General features: G+C 41.1%; 2 protein-coding genes across 2 annotated transcripts; one reads left to right on the plus strand and one right to left on the minus strand.

Annotated features, from left to right (window-relative positions):
• Positions 1–568: 568 nt before the first annotated feature.
• eif4ebp2 (eukaryotic translation initiation factor 4E binding protein 2) lies at positions 569–7,871 on the minus strand. Its single transcript, XM_079559652.1, has 3 exons — positions 7,456–7,871; positions 5,572–5,748; positions 569–2,322 (listed from the first exon to the last, which is right to left on the minus strand). The coding sequence occupies exons 1-3, from the start codon at positions 7,595–7,597 to the stop codon at positions 2,291–2,293; spliced, it is 351 nt and encodes a 116-aa protein (XP_079415778.1). The 5' UTR covers positions 7,598–7,871; the 3' UTR covers positions 569–2,290.
• A 1,808-nt stretch (positions 7,872–9,679) lies between these two features.
• Positions 9,680–16,943, plus strand: ppa1b (inorganic pyrophosphatase 1b). The gene is made up of 11 exons (XM_079560348.1): positions 9,680–9,857; positions 10,449–10,513; positions 11,079–11,132; positions 11,637–11,756; positions 11,835–11,921; positions 11,986–12,112; positions 15,938–16,065; positions 16,193–16,278; positions 16,351–16,426; positions 16,504–16,543; positions 16,674–16,943. The coding sequence occupies exons 1-11, from the start codon at positions 9,695–9,697 to the stop codon at positions 16,691–16,693; spliced, it is 966 nt and encodes a 321-aa protein (XP_079416474.1). The 5' UTR covers positions 9,680–9,694; the 3' UTR covers positions 16,694–16,943.
• Positions 16,944–19,203: the final 2,260 nt, after the last annotated feature.

Raw genomic sequence — 19,203 nt, forward strand, 5'->3', positions numbered from 1 at the left:
AATAACCACACACACAGGTGAAGGTGTCATGCTCATGCTGCTGAAATCCTGTAGTTTTCTTCGTTTACATTCTCTCCACTAGAGGGTGTCAAGGTACTATTATTTAAACCTATGGTACTACTGCATAAAAAATAGCAGAATACGTGTGTATATATAGTAATATCACTCTGGGATATGTTTATGACATAAAAATAAATAGAAATCCACGATAAATAATTGGACCACAAGATAGGGTTTTAGAACAATTAAAATTATATATTTTTTTCCATTATGCATATCCCATGTATTAAAAAAAGCAAAAGGGAGAGAAAAAAAGAAATAACACAATGAACTTTTAAGGAACTTTATTGATCTTGCTGTGACAGTGTCCACTGGCATTGAAGTTTCAATCAAAATAATGTTATTTAAATCAAATTGAAAAGTTACTGTAAGTTTTGTTTCAAATCTCTTTTGACACACAATGTTAAGCCCTCATTGTCAAACCAAACTGATTTGGAATCTTTTGCATTCTGAATATGCAATAACATAAACATCTTCTTAATCCAAAATAATGTGCCATGTAAAACGGGCTCACGCAAATCCCCCACGTAACGTCACAGAACTAAATGAATCACAAAGCCAAGTTGAAGAAATAAATTTTTAGCCATTCTCTCCTTCCAGTCATGCTGTGGATCACACTTGAATATAAATGAACAAAAACAGCCAAAACATTATCTGTTTGCCAAGTGACTGGGAGTATAAAAAGCTGACAGTACAATGATTGTGGTGCTAAATTCCTTGGGGACAAATGAGCATGTGGCACTCTGTTGACACAGCAAACTCTGGTTTAGCATCCCGAATTAAGTGTATGCACAACAGCTGCGCGAAAAAACGACTCCAAAAAAATAATGTAAAACTTCTGCTTGCTTGCCAAGTACAATGTTAGCTGTCAATCATTACAGTGAAAAAATAAACATCTGTCGGAAGGTACAAATTTCTGATGGAGCCTAGGTTGAGTTACTGCATTTGTGTGACAGAAGTAAGTAAGGCATGGGCAGACACTCATGAACAGTTTAAGGGCACTGGGAAAGAGCTGTACTTGTATGGGACAGAGTCTCACGATGCAATAATAAATGTTCTCAGGTTCCTTGGCGCCTCACGCAAAGGCTTTCTCACTCGTATCCAAAACAAAAACACATCCACTCTAAAGGTGTTCAAAATAAAACGCGTACAAAACATCCCGTACTTCAAGTTTCATCAACAATCGAGTATTTAAACCCCTTGTCCAAAGTAATGTCGGAATATAACCACGATCCCATCACTCAAAATTCATTCAGGTAGCAATTGCCAAGTTTTACACATTTTCACAATCAACATAAATTTCTACCTTCAAAACTCAAAATCTTTCAGAACAAAAATGTGTCATTACCATTTCCAGTGAAATCAATGTAGTGCTTTCTTTGCCTAAGTGACATTTCAAAATATAATTAAATGCTAATTGTTGGGATTAAACAATCAATTGTATCTTTTTTCTTCTTTTTAACAAAGAATTTTGCTTTCAACCACATCTCAAAACAGTTGAAAACATCTAAATAACAGCTGTTCTTTTGATGTTGACTTTGACCTGCCATCTTTGTTGGAAACTTACTGTAAAAAAAAAAAAAAACAACTTTGAGATATGGCAATAAACATAAGGGAGAACTGTAAAACGTGGTTCTAAGGCTTTGTTGATTTGAAAAGTCCCATCGTCTTTTGGGATTGCACTGCTGTAGAGAACTAACATTGGAATGGCGTATTTTTGTCAACATTGGCATCCCATACAAAGACCATTCAAGCAGTACTCTCTCAAAATGACAAAAAAAAAAAACTAATGCTGAAAAACTAAAACGATGAAAACTTTTCAGGAGGTTATAAGGCCAGTATGGAAAATTACCACTTGTCCCACCAAGCAAACGGCAAATTTGAAAGTGTGGAGAGACGATAACCAAAAGCAGTTATGTGACTCGAGATCTAAACTGGACAGTAATTTTAGGCCCGCGCGCAGTGACCGGTAACCATGGAAACCTCATCAAATGCACAAGGTCCCGTAGCTGACCCAACCACTGCACGTTTGAAACATGATAAGCTGTATCCCCAATGGGTGACTACACATTACATCCAGCAGCGAAGACAGAGAGCGAAAAGAAGATGGCTGCCATGAGGGCTCACAACATTGGTTTCTACAAGCCAAGCCTCTGGCACTGTGGTAAATGCCAGGTCATTTGCTTTTCTTTTCTTTTTTTCTTCGTTTCAGTGGTGAGCTGCCAGTTTGCTAGATGTCCATTTCAAACTGGGCGTCATCACCTAAAACCAAGAACGGAAAAACATTAGGTTAGAATTTTTTTTTTAAACAACAAAAGCAAGAAAACGGAGTGCACCATAAATCTTAAATGGCAGCAGGAGGAACTGACTGCAGTAAACAAAACACAAGCCACTATTTTTAGTTAACGATGTGCTGGAAAATCTATGGCACCGTGATAATCAGAGTCAACAGGTTCAGTTTAAGGGCTTTGAAAATGCAAATGCAAAGCTATTTTGGCTAGAGAGTGCTGAGAGACAAGATTGCCCCCAAAAACACAATTTCTGCACTAATTGTAAACTATCCACCAGGTGGTGCTGTAGCACCTTCTGAACCCTGGGTTCAAAGGTGCATGAATGAAGCAGGAAGGAAAGGAAATAAAAACAGGTTTAAAGGTTTCCCCTTTAAATCTCTAAAAAGTGACTTGTTAATAAAAAACACTTATTATGTTATTGTGACATTCAAGTGTGATTGTTAGGGAACTTTCTGTTCCCTGCATTGCGACTGCAAGGACAGATCCATTTCTGCTCCAGTTTCAATGTCTTTGCCGATTAGCTTATCTATCATGCACCTGTGTCATGTAAGGTCATGAAAACTCTGACTAAAGCTGAAGGTAAATACACTTTTTTATATGATTAAAGTCAGAGGGTGTGCAAAATACTGTACATATTACTCATGTTTGTTCACCACAGTATGGAAAGAAATTTGTCTATACACAGTATATATATATATATATATATATATACAAAACTGCTTTTTGGAACACTTTTGCATCTGTCCAGTGTTCTCACCACTAGAGGTATCATGAGGAGCATCTACAGCCCACAGGAGTCGCTCAGGGAGTGATGCTCATCCAAAATGGCACGTCCATTCGTGCTGTGGCAAGAAGGTTTGCTGTGTCTCCCAGCGCAGTGTCCAGAGCATGGAGGAGATACCAGGAGACAGGCCAGTACACCAGGAGACCTGGGGGGGCCGACGGAGGTCAACAACCCAGCAGCAGGACCGCTATCTGCTCATTTGTGCACGGAGAAACAGGAGAAGCACTGCCCGAGCCCTACAAAATGACCTCCAGAGGGCCACAAATGTGCATGTTGGTCCTCAAACGGTCAGAAACCGACTCCATGAGGGTGGTATGAGGGCCCGACGTCCACAAGTTGGGCCGGTGCTTACTGCCCAACACTGTGCAGCCCGATTGGCATTTGCCCGAGAACACCGCGATTGGCAGATTGGCCAATGGTGCCCTGTGCTCTTCACGGATGAGAGCAGGTTCACTCTGAGCACATGTGACAGACGTGACAGAGTCTGGAGACGCCCTGGAGAACGTTCTGCTGCTGCAACATCATCCAGCATGACTGGTTTGGTGGTGGGTCAGTGATGGTCTGGGGAGGCATTTCATTGGAGGGCCGCACAGCCCTCCATGTGCGAGCCAGAGGTTCCCTGACTGGCATTGGGGACCGGGATGAGATCCTCAGACCTATTGTAAGACCATATGCTGGTGCTGTGGACCCTGGGTTCCTTCTGATGCCTGATAATGCCAGGCCACATGTGGCAAGAGTGTGTCAGCAGTTCCTGCATGATGAAGGTATTGATGTTATGGACTGGCCTGCCCGTTCCCCAGACTTAAATCCAATAGAGCACATCTGGGACATCATGTCTCGGTCCATCCATCAACGCCACGTCGCACCACAGACTGTCCAGGAGCTGACTGATGTTCTAATCCAGGTGTGGGAGGAGATCCCTCAGGAGGACATCCGTGGTCTCATCAGGAGCATGCCCAGGCGTTGTAGGGAGTGCATTCAGGCACGTGGAGGCCACACACACTACTGAGGATGATACAGACTCGTTTGGAGGAATTTCTACAGAATCTGGATCAACCAGTGACCTGATTTGTCACTTTGATTTTGACTATAATTTTGGATCCAGACCTCCAGGGGCTGAGAATTTGATTTCCATTTATCATTCTTAGGTTATTTTGTTCTCAACACATTGCCCTACACTATGAATAAAGATTTTCATCCGAAAAATCGAATTGATTGACATCCAGGATGTGTTTTTTGAGTGTGGCCTAAGTTTTTGTGAGCAGTGTGTATATATATATATATATACTAGCTGAGACCCGGCCTTCGGCCGGGCCTCGCTAGTCTCCACATTTGATATTCTGAGATGATGAGTGATTACAAAGAAATGTCCAACCCGTCACACAGTTCAGCTGTAGACCAGTGGTTCCCAACCCATTCCAAAAACTATGGCCACTACAAATGAGTAAAAGAATGAAGGCAAAAATCAATTTCAAACAAACTGCAATAGGAGTGTTTGATGCACCCGTGCTCCTTTCTTATAAACTACGACAATATTTTCGCTAAACTCGGGGAACAGGATTCAAGAGACAGTGGAATAATTATAGATAAATATTAGGGGTTCAGCTGTAACGGTTTGGTTCACGGTGCAGGACCCGTGGTTTGGTCCATCACGGTAGTTTACAATAAAAAAAATAATAAGTTGGTTTTGAACTGAAATAGCCTAATGATCGTTGTTAGACAGTATTTATAACCTTACAATAAAATTGGCAATGCGTTCAAAGCTGCTTTAGAATAAAATGTACCTCTGGGCTCACAATACGTGAAAGCAAAATAGAAAACAAATGGTACAGCAGCAAAGAAAAAAAGAAAGAAAAAAAACTATGCAGTGCAGGCCATGCGCTCGTTAAGTTGTAGTTTCATTTTCGCTTTTACTCACACGGAGGATAAATCAGTCGGAGCAGCGCGTTTGATTAGAGGCTCGTGTTTGAGCAGGTTTTGGGCACGCACGAACACACACACACATCGCCCTGTTTGGATGCGCGCACACGCACGGCAGTCAGATCTCGTGCACTCGCGTTTTTGTGACAGCGGGTTGTCCTCGGACAGCAGCACCACCAACCACGCACACACTCAGTACTGTCGCCAGGCTTCCTGGTGTTCCCAAACGGTCTCCCATCCCAGTTCTAACCAGGCACTTCCCTGCTTAGCTTCAAAGTCGGTATGGGAAATAAACATGGCGGCGCCCTGGCGGCGGCCATTGAGATAGCGTTTTCTATAATAGATATATATATGTATATACAGTGGGGAAAAAAAGTACTGTATTTGGCCAAAATCCAATAGAAAGTCTATGGGGAACTGAGCAAATACTTTTTTCCCCCACAGGCCAAAGCCTCAGTTTAGCCTTTTAATCTCCACTTTTGCAGTACCAAACACTCAGCAGTGTTACTTGCGTACCAGTTGTGGGCTTGCCCTCATGGTTGATGTGGTTGTTGGTTTGGTTCTTGTGGTTCTCAGTCAAGATGTGTTGGCTGGTCACTCCGGGGATGACTGGCAGGTGGGCTGGAGGGGTCTGGGCGATGGGGGAGTTACGCCTGTCCAGTAGGAATTTCCGGTCATAGATGATCCGAGTGCCTGCAGAGGGGACACACACAGACACACAGACACACAGACACACAGACACACAAAGCAGAATTTAGAAGCTTCTCTTTATAAACAATCCGCTTTGTCAGAAAAAGGATTCAATTTTCAATTCACATTCAGCGCAAACACAAAGTCACCCTCCCCCCACACTTGGACCACAGTGTCTCTAGGCTACTCCATTCACGGTACTAAAAACCGTGGCTGACTGTTTGAGGTTGGGCAGCCGCCGTACAGAGTGACTTTGATATGGCTGCAATTCAGTTCAACTTTGCCCAATAATAAAACAGACCAGTGGACAGCAGGCGTTGGAATACACAGAGAAAATCACACATTCCGACCTTTGTCCCCGTCCCACCTATTTAGATAATGTCCCACTTTCTCAGTAAGGTAAAGTTTAGAGAACTACAGATTATCCAACTGAGTTTTTTGAGTCATTAAAGGAATCCAAAAGCATTACAGGTGTCAAATAGGCATTAAATCTGCCCTCCCTGATTTTTTTTCATGTCAAAAATGCATTCAAAAATCCAAACAAGTATGGCCCAAAGCACATTCAACTGCATGTTCTGATGAAATATTCAGTATTTATTCATTCCGTTTTACATCATCATTTTTGTCCAATTTGTCGAATATTGAAATTTGACTCCATTCCTCTGCTTAAATGATAAAAGTATGGATTTGTTGCATCTGAGGCATTGAAAAACCTTCAACGTTGAATATTGTGTCCTATTTCTATCTGTATGTGTGATTTTGAACCAAAAAACAGCAAAGAAAAAGTGTCAGGCCAAGTCACGGAGCTAAAACAGATATAGTGAGGCTGCGCGACTACATTATAAACACATGTTTCAATGACCATGCAAATAACTGCGCACACATCCCTGCCCAAACCACGCCACAATCCTTCGGCGTCTGGGTTCATGACCATTTCTCAACTCCCCGCCCATGAACTTGTGTACTGTGCATTTCCCACGTCTGGGTGTTTTCATGTTAACTTTAGCATATCTTCTTTTGTAAGACATAGTGAGTTGTCTACGAAATGCGTGTATAAATAAAGTTGTCTTGCCTGATCTATCTTCCTGTCATCTAAGTTTGAATTTTCTCATGTCTGGCCCCTGGATGTCCCACCGCATCACGTGACTTGTCCCACTTCCACTACCCTCTGAGGTGGTGACCCTGAGCATGACCCCAAGGAGACGGGATAAGCTTCAATTGCAAAACGATCCAGCAGCGTTATTGCAAGACATTAGAATAAAAGCATGGTTGCATAAGACAGCCCTCTGGTTTCAAAGTCAATATGAAGCAGTCACTCCCTTTGCACCCTATTAATAACACGCCAGTGTTTTCCTCTACTTAGCTCCACAAAACGCCGCAGCCTTTGGGTGAATCACAAACCAGTCAGGCGGGCACTTCAGTGGCGTGATCACGGATGTTTGTTGCGCACAGTGTTTATTAAAAGCCTTTGCAAACACCCAGAGATGTTTCAGGGGCAAACAGAACCAGTGAAAAGGCGCATCCACCTCGATCTATGCGCTGCAGAAGCTCCAATCATGCGTCGGGCAGCGAGCGGAGGGGAGGAGACTGGCTTTGTTTTTGTTTTGAACGGGGGGGATGACGAGGCAAGCCAAGGCCACACAGCGAATGAAACACAAACGCAACATAATGTAACGCTGGTAGGGGAAAAATACGAATGCGTCACGTTACCTCCGGGAGTGGTTGAGAATAAAGTGCCTCCGGGGGTTGTACAATAGTCATGAGGTAGCTGCGTTGTGTCATTGATCAACACCGTCCTAGTCGGGATGGCCCTGCTCTCGCTAAGCTGGCGACTGCTGCTGCTGCTCGACATGTTGGTGTTTATATAGCGCCGGGTTTGGGGGTGACAGATAACAGCGGCTACACAGGCTTGGGGGGGTGTTGATCTCCCGACGGACGGTGGACCCCTTTTCTCTCTCTCGGATCTTCCCTTAAAAAAAAAAGCTTTCTTGTCTCTCCTGTCGTCCTCCCAGCCGTCAGCACCGTCCCCTCCCGCAGCAGCAAGGCAGGAAGCAAGGACCCGCCGCGGCAGGATATGACGAGGCGAGCGGGGAGGAGGAGGCGCACAGACCGGAGCGCACCGCGGATCCACGACCGCGCATTTACGACGCTCGTTTGTATGGGCATTTTTAAGATAAGAGAAAACGAGGAAAGATTAGATAAGATAGAGCGTTATTGTTCTCACAATGGAGAAATGCACTTGTTATATGAGCTCAATTCAGGCTAAATCCCATGTAGACCGATGAGGGCAGCACATGCAGGTAAAGTAGCCTCAATAAATCCGAAGAGTCAAATTCAACAACATAACAGCTGCTTTATTAAGTTCAAATTCATATCAATTTCCAATAATTCGTCATAAAATCCAGTTAATTAGTTCCATAAAAAGTGCTAAAATCAGGCACAGTGAAGCGGTCAACAAACTGTGCTCTTCCGGATTACCAACACCTGTGGGACTTAGGTGTGGCTCCCCATTTATGGAGCATCACCACAGCACCTCCTGGTGGTGACACATGGCTCCAACAGGGTGCAAATAGTCATGAAAAATGTGCAATCAAAGAAGAACAGGATAATGTGCAAACACGTAGGCCTAATATTAAAGAAGAGGTAGGTTGTCTTATGTGCAATCAATATTAAGTATTCAATAATTAGAACAGAATTAAAAATATCTAAATGTCAACGGAGTGCAAAGTTTACAGCCATAGTGCAGGGGTCAGTCAGTCTCCCACTGAAAGAGCTGCTCAGCTCCTCGACAGTCCCGTGTAGTGGGTGGGAGGTGTTGTCCATGATGGAGGTGCACGCTTGGCTAATACCCTCCTGTCCCTCACCTCCTCCACAGAGTCCAGGGGGCAGCCCAGGACGGAGCTGGCCCTCCTGACCAGCTTGTGGTGAACACCCACCCAGGTACCTGAAGCTGTCCAAAACATGAAAAAAAGCTTTTGGCCGTAATGAAGTAGCCAACATTTTTAGAAGAAAGTGCACAGAATTGTGTGGAAAATATTGTGTCCAATTGTTAAACATGGGAGTGAATCGATCTTGCTGTTGTATTAGGCTCGGCATTTCAGGGGTAGAAGTGTATTACGGATTCAGTTAAATCCCAATACATTTTTAATTTAACAAAACCTTGATCTGTGAATAACAATAATCAACCAACAGTTGTTCAAATAGCCTATTTATTTCATTTATGTAAAATCATTTTATAACAATGAAGTAAATACAGTAACAATGTAGCATGCTGATGAATAAGTAACCTGATGAAATTAAAAGAGGTCTTCGCAAGGCCATTGGCTGTGGGATTCTATTGTAACAGCAGATGGCGCTGCCACAGACTGTTTGGAAAAATATTGGGTCCCGAAATCTGCAGCGGTCCTGAACTTGCAGCTGCTCCGGCCTGCAGATTCATAACATTGAACACAACACCATGAGCAAAAGAAAAATTATTACAAAAAAATATTTATGGCAGGAATTCCCACACCCATATATATGCCTATTAAGTAAGTTGCAAACATGTGATTTTTTTCTTATTTCTTTTTTACTTGATATGACCTGAGAACTGATGCAATAACGCTGCAAAAAATCCAGAGACAACTAAGTGAAACTGTAACTGTATTTGTGTAGGTTCTTGTGAGGGGAAAAAGTATTTGAGAACAATGAGAAAGTTGCATATGGTTGCACACACCTTTCATTTAAAGCCTGTCAATTGTTTAAAGTTGCTACACCATGAATGCATTTCAAATCCTCGTAAAACACCGCAACCCATGTGATATTCTGCATATTGAGATATACCACACGTAAAAGAAAAATTAAAATCCACAATCATGGCACATAACGACAAAAATGTAACGTTAACCAACGAGTTCTAATAACATCAATTTTCTCGAAGTCATTGAAGGCGCCATTCGTTTGACCGCGCATGCGCATTACTCCCCGGACTGCCAACCCACACAGGAGTTTCTCCGCCATCCTTCATCCCATAGAAACCTCAAAACACAAAATCACACCGCCGCAGTCCAACATGAGCTATACAGTGGAAGAGAGGGGAAACCCGAACACCCTGTCCTACCGCCTGTTCTTCAGTAAGTCCTCAAAAACGGAAAGAATTCACGCTAAAAGTCATTGCTCACATAGGGGCAACCGGTTTGGTCTGATCTCCCACGTGTCGCTTATTCATTTACCTAAGTAGTTCGGTGTATAGTTTCACTTGCTTAAATCGTAGGAAAAAGCTAAAATAATGATTCTTATGTGCACTTTTGTTAATATATGCGGTCTGATCGTGGAGCTAACCAGTTGTATGCCGCATTCTCATTCAAGAAAATACATGAAATGTCCAGACTTCATAAATACAGTGCTTTTCTATGAAGCGGTGGCAACGCCCTTCTTTGATCAGTAATGGATGAGAAAATAGGGCAACCACTTTTTTAACAATCGAAATTGCCATGTCATGTACGATCAATTTCAGATATTGTGATTAGACTTTTTAATCGCCTCTTCTGTCTATTCTGTAGCACCTGGTTTGCAGTTTAAGGGACTACAATTTTAGATATTTTTGTGTGTTCAAGTGATACTTCAGAGGAAAACATTCTGTTTTGTTCTCATTATTCAGGTGGTTGACTTGTGTTTTTGGCTGTTCAGTAAACAATTTCCTTGATATGTTCACTTATTTCCAGAGAATGCAGAGGGAAACTACATCTCACCCTTCCATGACATTCCTATGTGCGCAGATGAGGCTCAGGTGAGTGACTTTTTGTCTTGCCATTGATTCACAAATCTCAAAGGGACCAAGAGAGTTCGAGATCGTCATGTTATATCGCAAAGCATTATGGGATTTGCAGCAGACGTTTTCCATAATCTAGAGATTTCGAAGATAAATACTGGGGTTATTGTTCACATTAAAACATTTGGACCCTACTGTGTGCTAAATGTATTCACTCGCAGTGACTTGGCAGTTGTTCTCTACTTTTTATACTGTTTTTAACTCATACAATGTTTGCTCGTACATGGCGGATTTCCATGGTAACAGTGAATGTATAATATTCCATCCCAAACTCCATAGCGAAACAGAAACCTGCTTATATCACGTCAGGTGCCTTATTTCACTCTGCTGTCCTTATGTAATGCTCTGCAGCTCGTCGACCAAGGTCTAATTTTTAGTATTGGCCTTTGTACTACTCTCCCTATCTGTGCTAATGCCAGTTATCTCATTAGAATCAAGCCAATGAATAATCTTGATTCATTGAAACTTAAACAAATGGCAGAGTCAAATCCATGTTGTAATAATATTGCATTATATCTCGCAGAACGTCTTCAACATGGTCGTTGAAGTGCCAAGATGGACAAACGCCAAGATGGAAGTAAGACACATCTTTATTTACTGACAACCTATAAAAAAACCCAGCACACTCAAAACACTGCTCTCTTTTCCTGTTTCTTGAATGGCTTTATTACTTTTATTGCATTGGATTAAATATTGAGTCAACAGTAAACACCCATTTATCACATAATGCGCCCTGATTACAGTGCTGTGAACACACTTGAGTCTCTCCACCAAGTATCAACGGAAAATTCTTCGCCTTAATGTTTGCAGATTGATAATGCAACACCCTTGTTTGTCTTTAGTGTTGAAATTACCGTATTTGCACTGCTGAGGAAATTGTAAACCCGTTCCTGCTCACTGTCAATTCAATAAATCTTTTGACTGGCGACAGATTAAAAGGAAGTTGTTACATAAAAGCAGAAAAAACAGTAAGTGTGGTAAGGCCATATCATCGGTGGGGGATTGGGCTCGGCTGTCCCTGATAACAACCATTTTGTAATATATATGGAGTAAGTATTAAATCATTTCTTTGTTTACCCAGATTGCCACCAAGGACCTCCTGAATCCCATCAAGCAAGATGTAAAGAAAGGCAAGCTGCGGTACGTTGCCAACATTTTCCCACACAGAGGTTACATCTGGAACTACGGAGCCATTCCTCAGGTCAGTGCGTTCGTAATACAAAAGTGTATTAATCGGTTTGAATAGAATCGTTCTGAGTTCTCCTTCGCGGTGTTGCAGACGTGGGAGGACCCGGCGCATAAAGATGGCGACACGGGCTGCTGCGGAGACAATGACCCCATAGATGTTTGTGAAATCGGTAGCAAGGTAGAAATGATACATTCAGTAAGTTGTTTCAGGACGACTTTCTACGAGATTCTGGCGTTTGCAGGTGTGCTCCCGTGGTGAGGTCATCAAAGTGAAGGCCCTGGGGGTTCTGGCCATGATTGACGAGGGAGAGACTGATTGGAAAGTGATCGCAATCAATGTGGACGACCCTGAGGCCAGTGAATACAACAGTAAGTTAGAGCGTACTGCTTACCTGAATCTACCCGTTTATGGGTGAGGAACGGACGAAGCGACTGGCCATTCTGAACTTTGAAATCACGGATTTGTCTGAATACATTGTGACGAGAGCTGCACATTGGCTTGGGAAGATTTTCTGACAAATGTTTCACTTCCTTGTTAAAACATCTTAACCCCCGCCTTAACCATTTTCTCCAGTTCAGCCCTACCCAAATCTAAAAGTTTACAGCCTATAGGCCAGTGTGACGTCTCATTTGAAAGCTAGGACCTACAAAACTAATCTAAATGGATATTTTTCCTTGCGTTGTCGCCGTGTTGTTGCAATCTTTTTTGACATTTCTTTTCATTTCTTTTTTGTTGCTTTTTTGTTTTTGTCACTCCGTCGTCACGTTTGTGTTGCTGTTTTGACACTTTTTTTTCGAGAAGGTTTTAGATTTGGGTAAAGCCAAACTGGAGAGAATGTGCTCGATTCAGGCGGGGGTAAGAGGTTAAACCTAATGGCTTATGTAATGGTATGATTTAGTTTATTTATTTGAGCAGTAAACGTTCCGCTGTTCATATCACAATAGTACTAGCCTGGCCTTAGCCATCCGTATACTCCGGTCTATTATCATTTCCCTACATGTACGTCTGGGCCTGGTCTCAGTGGCCGAGTTACATCGGTTGAAATTGAATCTACCATTCAGCGAGCGGGGGAGGCGGGGCTTGTAGGTCACGTCAAGCATTTGCGCCGATTTGCGGGTTGTAGTTTGACAATGGCGGCGGATACGAAAGAAATGGAAGCTCTTCAATCCGTCCTGGCTCGACTCCCAATTATCCAGAAATTAAAACTGAAGCCTTGGAATGTGCAAGGAATGATAGCTAGATTGAGTTATGGTAGAGTTATGGTAGAGTTATGGTAGAGTTATGATAGAGTCATGGTAGAGTCATGGTAGAGTCATGATAGAGTTATGGTAGAGTTATGGTAGAGTTATGGTAGAGTTATGATAGAGTCATGGTAGAGTCATGGTAGAGTCATGGTAGAGTCATGGTAGAGTCATGGTAGAGTCATGGTAGAGTCATGGTAGAGTCATGGTAGAGTTATGGTAGAGTTATGGTAGAGTTATGATAGAGTCATGGTAGAGTCATGATAGAGTTATGGTAGAGTTATGATAGAGTCATGGTAGAGTCATGGTAGAGTCATGGTAGAGTTATGGTAGAGTCATGGTAGAGTTATGGTAGAGTCATGGTAGAGTTATGGTAGAGTTATGGTAGAGTTATGGTAGAGTTATGATAGAGTCATGGTAGAGTCATGATAGAGTTATGGTAGAGTTATGATAGAGTCATGGTAGAGTCATGGTAGAGTCATGGTAGAGTTATGGTAGAGTCATGGTAGAGTTATGGTAGAGTCATGGTAGAGTTATGGTAGAGTTATGGTAGAGTTATGGTAGAGTTATGGTAGAGTTATGGTAGAGTTATGGTAGAGTTATGATAGAGTTATGATAAAGTTATGGTAGAGTTATGATAGAGTTATGGTAGAGTTATGATAGAGTTATGATAAAGTTATGGTAGAGTTATGGTAGAGTTATGGTAGAGTTATGATAGAGTTATGATAGTTATGATAGTTATGATAGAGTTATGGTAGAGTTATGATAGAGTTATGGTAGAGTTATGGTAGAGTTATGATAGTTATGATAGTTATGATAGAGTTATGGTAGAGTTATGATAGAGTTATGATAGTTATGATAGTTATGATAGAGTTATGGTAGAGTTATGGTAGAGTTATGATAGAGTTATGGTAGAGTTATGATAGAGTTATGGTAGAGTTATGGTAGAGTTATGATAGTTATGATAGAGTTATGGTAGAGTTATGGTAGAGTTATGATAGAGTTATGGTAGAGTTATGGTAGAGTTATGGTAGAGTTATGATAGAGTTATGATAGAGTTATGGTAGAGTTATGGTAGAGTTATGGTAGAGTTATGGTAGAGTTATGATAGAGTTATGGTAGAGTTATGATAGTTATGATAGAGTTATGATAGAGTTATGGTAGAGTTATGATAGTTATGATAGAGTTATGATAGAGTTATGGTAGAGTTATGGTAGAGTTATGATAGAGTTATGGTAGAGTTATGGTAGAGTTATGATAAAGTTATGGTAGAGTTATGGTAGAGTTATGGTAGTTATGATAGAGTTATGGTAGAGTTATGATAGAGTTATGATAGAGTTATGGTAGAGTTATGGTAGAGTTATGGTAGAGTTATGATAGAGTTATGATAGAGTTATGGTAGAGTTATGATAGTTATGGTAGAGTTATGATAAAGTTATGGTAGAGTTATGGTAGAGTTATGGTAGAGTTATGGTAGAGTTATGATAGTTATGGTAGAGTTATGATAGTTATGGTAGAGTTATGATAAAGTTATGGTAGAGTTATGATAGAGTTATGTTAGTTATGGTAGAGTTATGATAGAGTTATGGTAGAGTTATGATAGAGTTATGATAGAGTTATGATAGAGTTATGGTAGAGTTATGGTAGTTATGATAGAGTTATGGTAGAGTTATGGTAGAGTTATGATAGAGTTATGGTAGAGTTATGGTAGAGTTATGGTAGAGTTATGGTAGAGTTATGATAGTTATGGTAGAGTTATGATAAAGTTATGGTAGAGTTATGATAGAGTTATGTTAGTTATGGTAGAGTTATGATAGAGTTATGGTAGAGTTATGATAGAGTTATGATAGAGTTATGATAGAGTTATGGTAGAGTTATGGTAGAGTTATGGTAGAGTTATGGTAGAGTTATGGTAGTTATGATAGTTATGATAGAGTTATGGTAGAGTTATGGTAGAGTTATGGTAGTTATGATAGAGTTATGGTAGAGTTATGGTAGAGTTATGATAGAGTTATGATAGAGTTATGGTAGAGTTATGGTAGAGTTATGGTAGAGTTATGATAGTTATGGTAGAGTTATGATAAAGTTATGGTAGAGTTATGATAGAGTTATGTTAGTTATGGTAGAGTTATGATAGAGTTATGATAGAGTTATGGTAGAGTTATGATAGAGTTATGATAGAGTTATGATAGAGTTATGGTAGAGTTATGGTAGAGTTATGGTAGAGTTATGGTAGAGTTATGGTAGTTATGATAGTTATGATAGAGTTATGGTAGAGTTATGGTAGAATTATGATAGAGTTATGATAGTTATGACTCACTCACTCGGGCGCATTACATACGTCACGACCAAACGCTAGCGAAAATCAGATCCAATCGTTTCAAAGGAGTTCACCCCTCCCACTTGATAACGGAGCTCAATTGTGAAAGTCCAGACCCTTGTACGAAACGCAAAGAGTACGAGGGTATGGTAAAACCAGGCTACAATAGTACAAGTTACATATTACAGTACAAGTACATAGTACAAGAAACATACAAAAATAACATGTACACATACACACAACATACTCGATTATGATTTAGCTTTATACTATAGTAAGAACTTTATCAATCATACGATAAATATTTTGATTTGCCTCATTGGCAAAAAAAGAACCTGTTAAACTTGAAAGTGGCTATTTTAACACAGACCAAAATTACAAGGCATTGTATGAAATGTTCATATAATTAACAGAAAAAAGCACAGCTGCAACCTCGGTCTCGTTTCATGAGCGATGTCTAGTACAAGCCAGTAACAAAGGCGATCAGTATTCCTCTCAGATGGATACCAAAGCCAAATGTTGTTGACATTACCAAAGCCATTAGTTTGATGTTAAAAAGGCAGATTAGTATACATCTTATACATATTATACTTTGTGATCTTGCCAATCTTGATTGTGCTCACTCTCGTCAGACATCGGCGACGTGAGGCGTCTGAAGCCCGGATACCTGGAGGCCACGGTGGACTGGTTCAGACGGTACAAAGTGCCAGATGGAAAACCAGAAAACTGCTTTGCCTTTGATGGGGAGTTTAAAGACAAGGTATCTGCCTGTGACATCACTAACGGGGGATTCTCCTGAGCATGCTATTAAGCTAACGACACATACTGTAGATTGTTTTGATTTGAAGAGATCAATATCAGAAGCTAACAGCGCCACTCTCTTTCAGGACTTCGCTATTAACGTAATCAAGAGCACTCATAATTTCTGGAAAGCCCTTATTTGTGAAAAGGCAGATGCTGGTGAACTGAACTGGTAAGTATTACTTTTGTATGGGGTGGTACTACAGTGTGGATATCTAATTCATGTCTGCTCTCAACTCGACAGCAAAAACACGAGCGTGTCAGCTGGCGACAGTTCGTTCTGCTGCTCAGCGGATGAGGCCAAGGCTGCAGTGGGAAAGGTATGAAACTAATGCAGTCGAGTAATTTAATGGCTGAAAGGAGTAGTTCCAATAGATCAATGTTCTCTGATTTATAGACAAGTCCGTGTGGGAAAGAGGATCCTATTCCTTCATCAGGTATTGTGTTTTATTTAACCTTCATTTAAGAATGAAGTTTTCGTGGCATACAATGTTGTTGTTGTGTGTTCCTTTTATAAGATTAATGGTTGAGATTACCTTTGTTTTGTACCTTGTTTGTTTTTTGCAGTTGACAAATGGTTCTACTAACTGACCTCGAAGACATGGCCTTGAAACCCGACACAATAATTAAAGGAACCAATAGGAGGATTGGACTGGAGTTTTCCATGTGATGGCAAACTACTGTATAGTGTAGATGAACTGAAATAATTTGTACAATTGTGATGCATTCATGTTATGACCAATTAACTTAAAGCAATGTAGTGTCGAATCATGGAGGTGCCTTACCTCTGACAGGAACCTGCTTTAATAAAGCTCTCCAGGGTTTCTCCAGGCTGCTGTATGTGGACTTTTGTCTGAGAAGATACAATGTAATGGCAGTTTATGTAGTGTGTTGCATGTGCTTACTGTGTGTGCTGGAAACAAGTACACGTTTTTGGACATTAGACCTCAAACTCAGAACCATTCGAATTAGAATTAGTGGTTTTGCAATTATAATTAAATCAACATTAGATATCACTGAGAGGTCATGTAGATGGTTTTGATTTCCTTTTCTACCAACATTGGGAACCCAAAACGCTTTCCATGAAGGAACTGCACCCTTTCACATTCATACATCACAACATGTGTGCAGAGTCACAGATACAGTGGGTGAAGGGTCTTGCCAAAAGAGGGAGATAGGATTTGAACCGTCTCTGCCACATGAGTACTTTACTGTAGCCTGGGGCATAGCACCAAATTCTGGGCCCTGGGTACAGACTATCTTGGTGAAATTCTCATTTCATATTCTATGTTCTTTGACCACATAACAGTGGTTTAGTGGTTTGACAGTGCAGTTCATTTATAGTCTATTATAACTTTATTATATATACCTTAACTAAGTGAAAAATGTGTTGGCCACCAAAAAAGTGCTTCATATACAAACACATATCCAATACAATGGGTACTTAGTTCATGGTTTGTTTGTTTATTTGTTTCAAGTCAATGTTTGATTTGAAATTGCAATTGAAATGGCTAGTTTTAGGTAGAGCATAATGATTATTAGCAGACCACATTAAACAGGAGGGCTGCACCAGGGACGTGGGATATTTGTGCTGAGAATAACACATTTGTGATTTTAAAATAGGCACTAAAATGCTATTTTACAAAAAATGATATGATGATACTATATGATGTCTCTGTGGCCCACAGGCCTGAACAAAAAACTCAAGGGCCTCAGTCTGATTTAGTCTCACCATATTTGAAGCCTATACCGTTAAGTGTATTTTCAGTAAATTGTTGTTGTAAAAAGTTACGCTGGAATAGGCTAAATGGCACGAGCTCCACCTTTCACTAGAACGATGTTAACTCGTCTCCAAAGCTGCGCATTTATAATGCGTGAATCCAAATGCGCGCGGCTAATTAGAATTAATTCGGCGAAAATAGCGTGCGCGACCTGTGGCTTTAGTCACTGTATTGGCCTGATGGCTCAATCATAATGAACATGAGGAAAGAGAAACTTTAGAGGTTAAAACGAGGAGAGAAGGAGCTCTGTCTCTGTCTCTGCACCTGCACCATCCTCTTCTCAGAGCAGGCAGAGGCAGGACTCACCTCACCTCATGTTTAAGTGTCATTTATGACAACAAAGTTGCCTCTAAGGTCCGCTAGAACAGGCTAGTGTTAAATAAAAGCACATTAGAGCGAGGTAAGACTAAGATCTGTCTTTCCTCAGAGCTCTGTGTCATTACATTACAGAATCCACCTCATCAAGTCACTGCAGAGTTGAAGCACAAGGTGCTGAACGCCGGTGTGTGGGCTGAACTATTTGGCACATTTTTAAAGGGGTGTCAGGGCCCTGAGATATTATCAATCATTGTTGTTTGTGCAAACTTCTACGTAGCAACCATTGTATTTTAGCCCGGTTGTGTTCAGTTCTTATAGCATCAATTATGAGGAAACTATAGAAAGTACAATACAGAACACTTTTTGCAGCATTTTTGAGGGCCCCTACCCTGCTCTGGGCCCTGGGTACTCAGTGCGCTTTACCCCCCCAGTCCCACGCCCCTAACAGTATTAGAACATAATTATCATTGTCGAGTGTCCCACATGGGTGTAATATAAAACTAACCACACGAGGGCAGTATTTCTTCAGAAATAACAGCTTCCTTTATTGCTAAGAAATCTGAATTCCTACTCCTTATCCATCCATTCTTGCTTACGGTATTCCCATCATTTATCCAGGATTGATTACATTTCTACAACTGAACGCCACATCCAAAAAGTGTTTCAAAGGTTGTGATTGGAGAACCATAAACCTGTCTCCTTGACACAAAGCTGTTTGTGTATGACCGGCGGATTCTTCTCCGGGACCCGCAGCCTGGAGCCCGTGTCCGTTTGGTTCCATCTCCAGGCAAAAATCGCAGCTGACTCTGTAGCACCTGAAGAAGCCCTGGTGTTTGTGAATCACTGGACTTAAAAAACAAGGACGTTGACTCTCTGTGTCTCACAACTACAAACTAACCTGTTATGACCAGACCACTGTAATGTAATAGTGGTACAACTGAAAAAACAAACTCCTCTGTCTCTGCTGTTTATAATACTGTACTTACAACAACTCCCCA

This window comes from Gobius niger (assembly GCF_951799975.1).
Source record: "Gobius niger genome assembly, chromosome: 7".
NCBI lineage: Eukaryota > Metazoa > Chordata > Actinopteri > Gobiiformes > Gobiidae > Gobius > Gobius niger.

Excerpts from the sequence above, each read along its gene's own strand:
- eif4ebp2 (XM_079559652.1), bottom strand. The coding sequence starts at position 7,597 with ATGTCGAGCAGCAGCAGCAGTCGCCAGCTTAGCGAGAGCAGGGCCATC. Across the intron at positions 5,749-7,455 it reads ATTCTCAACCACTCCCGGAG|GCACTCGGATCATCTATGAC; the intron begins GTAACGTGACGC and ends TCCCCTCTGCAG. Across the intron at positions 2,323-5,571 it reads TGAGGGCAAGCCCACAACTG|GTGATGACGCCCAGTTTGAA; the intron begins GTACGCAAGTAA and ends TCTTGGTTTTAG.
- ppa1b (XM_079560348.1), top strand. The coding sequence starts at position 9,695 with ATGCGCATTACTCCCCGGACTGCCAACCCACACAGGAGTTTCTCCGCC. Across the intron at positions 11,922-11,985 it reads TTTGTGAAATCGGTAGCAAG|GTGTGCTCCCGTGGTGAGGT; the intron begins GTAGAAATGATA and ends TGGCGTTTGCAG. Across the intron at positions 12,113-15,937 it reads TGAGGCCAGTGAATACAACA|ACATCGGCGACGTGAGGCGT; the intron begins GTAAGTTAGAGC and ends CACTCTCGTCAG.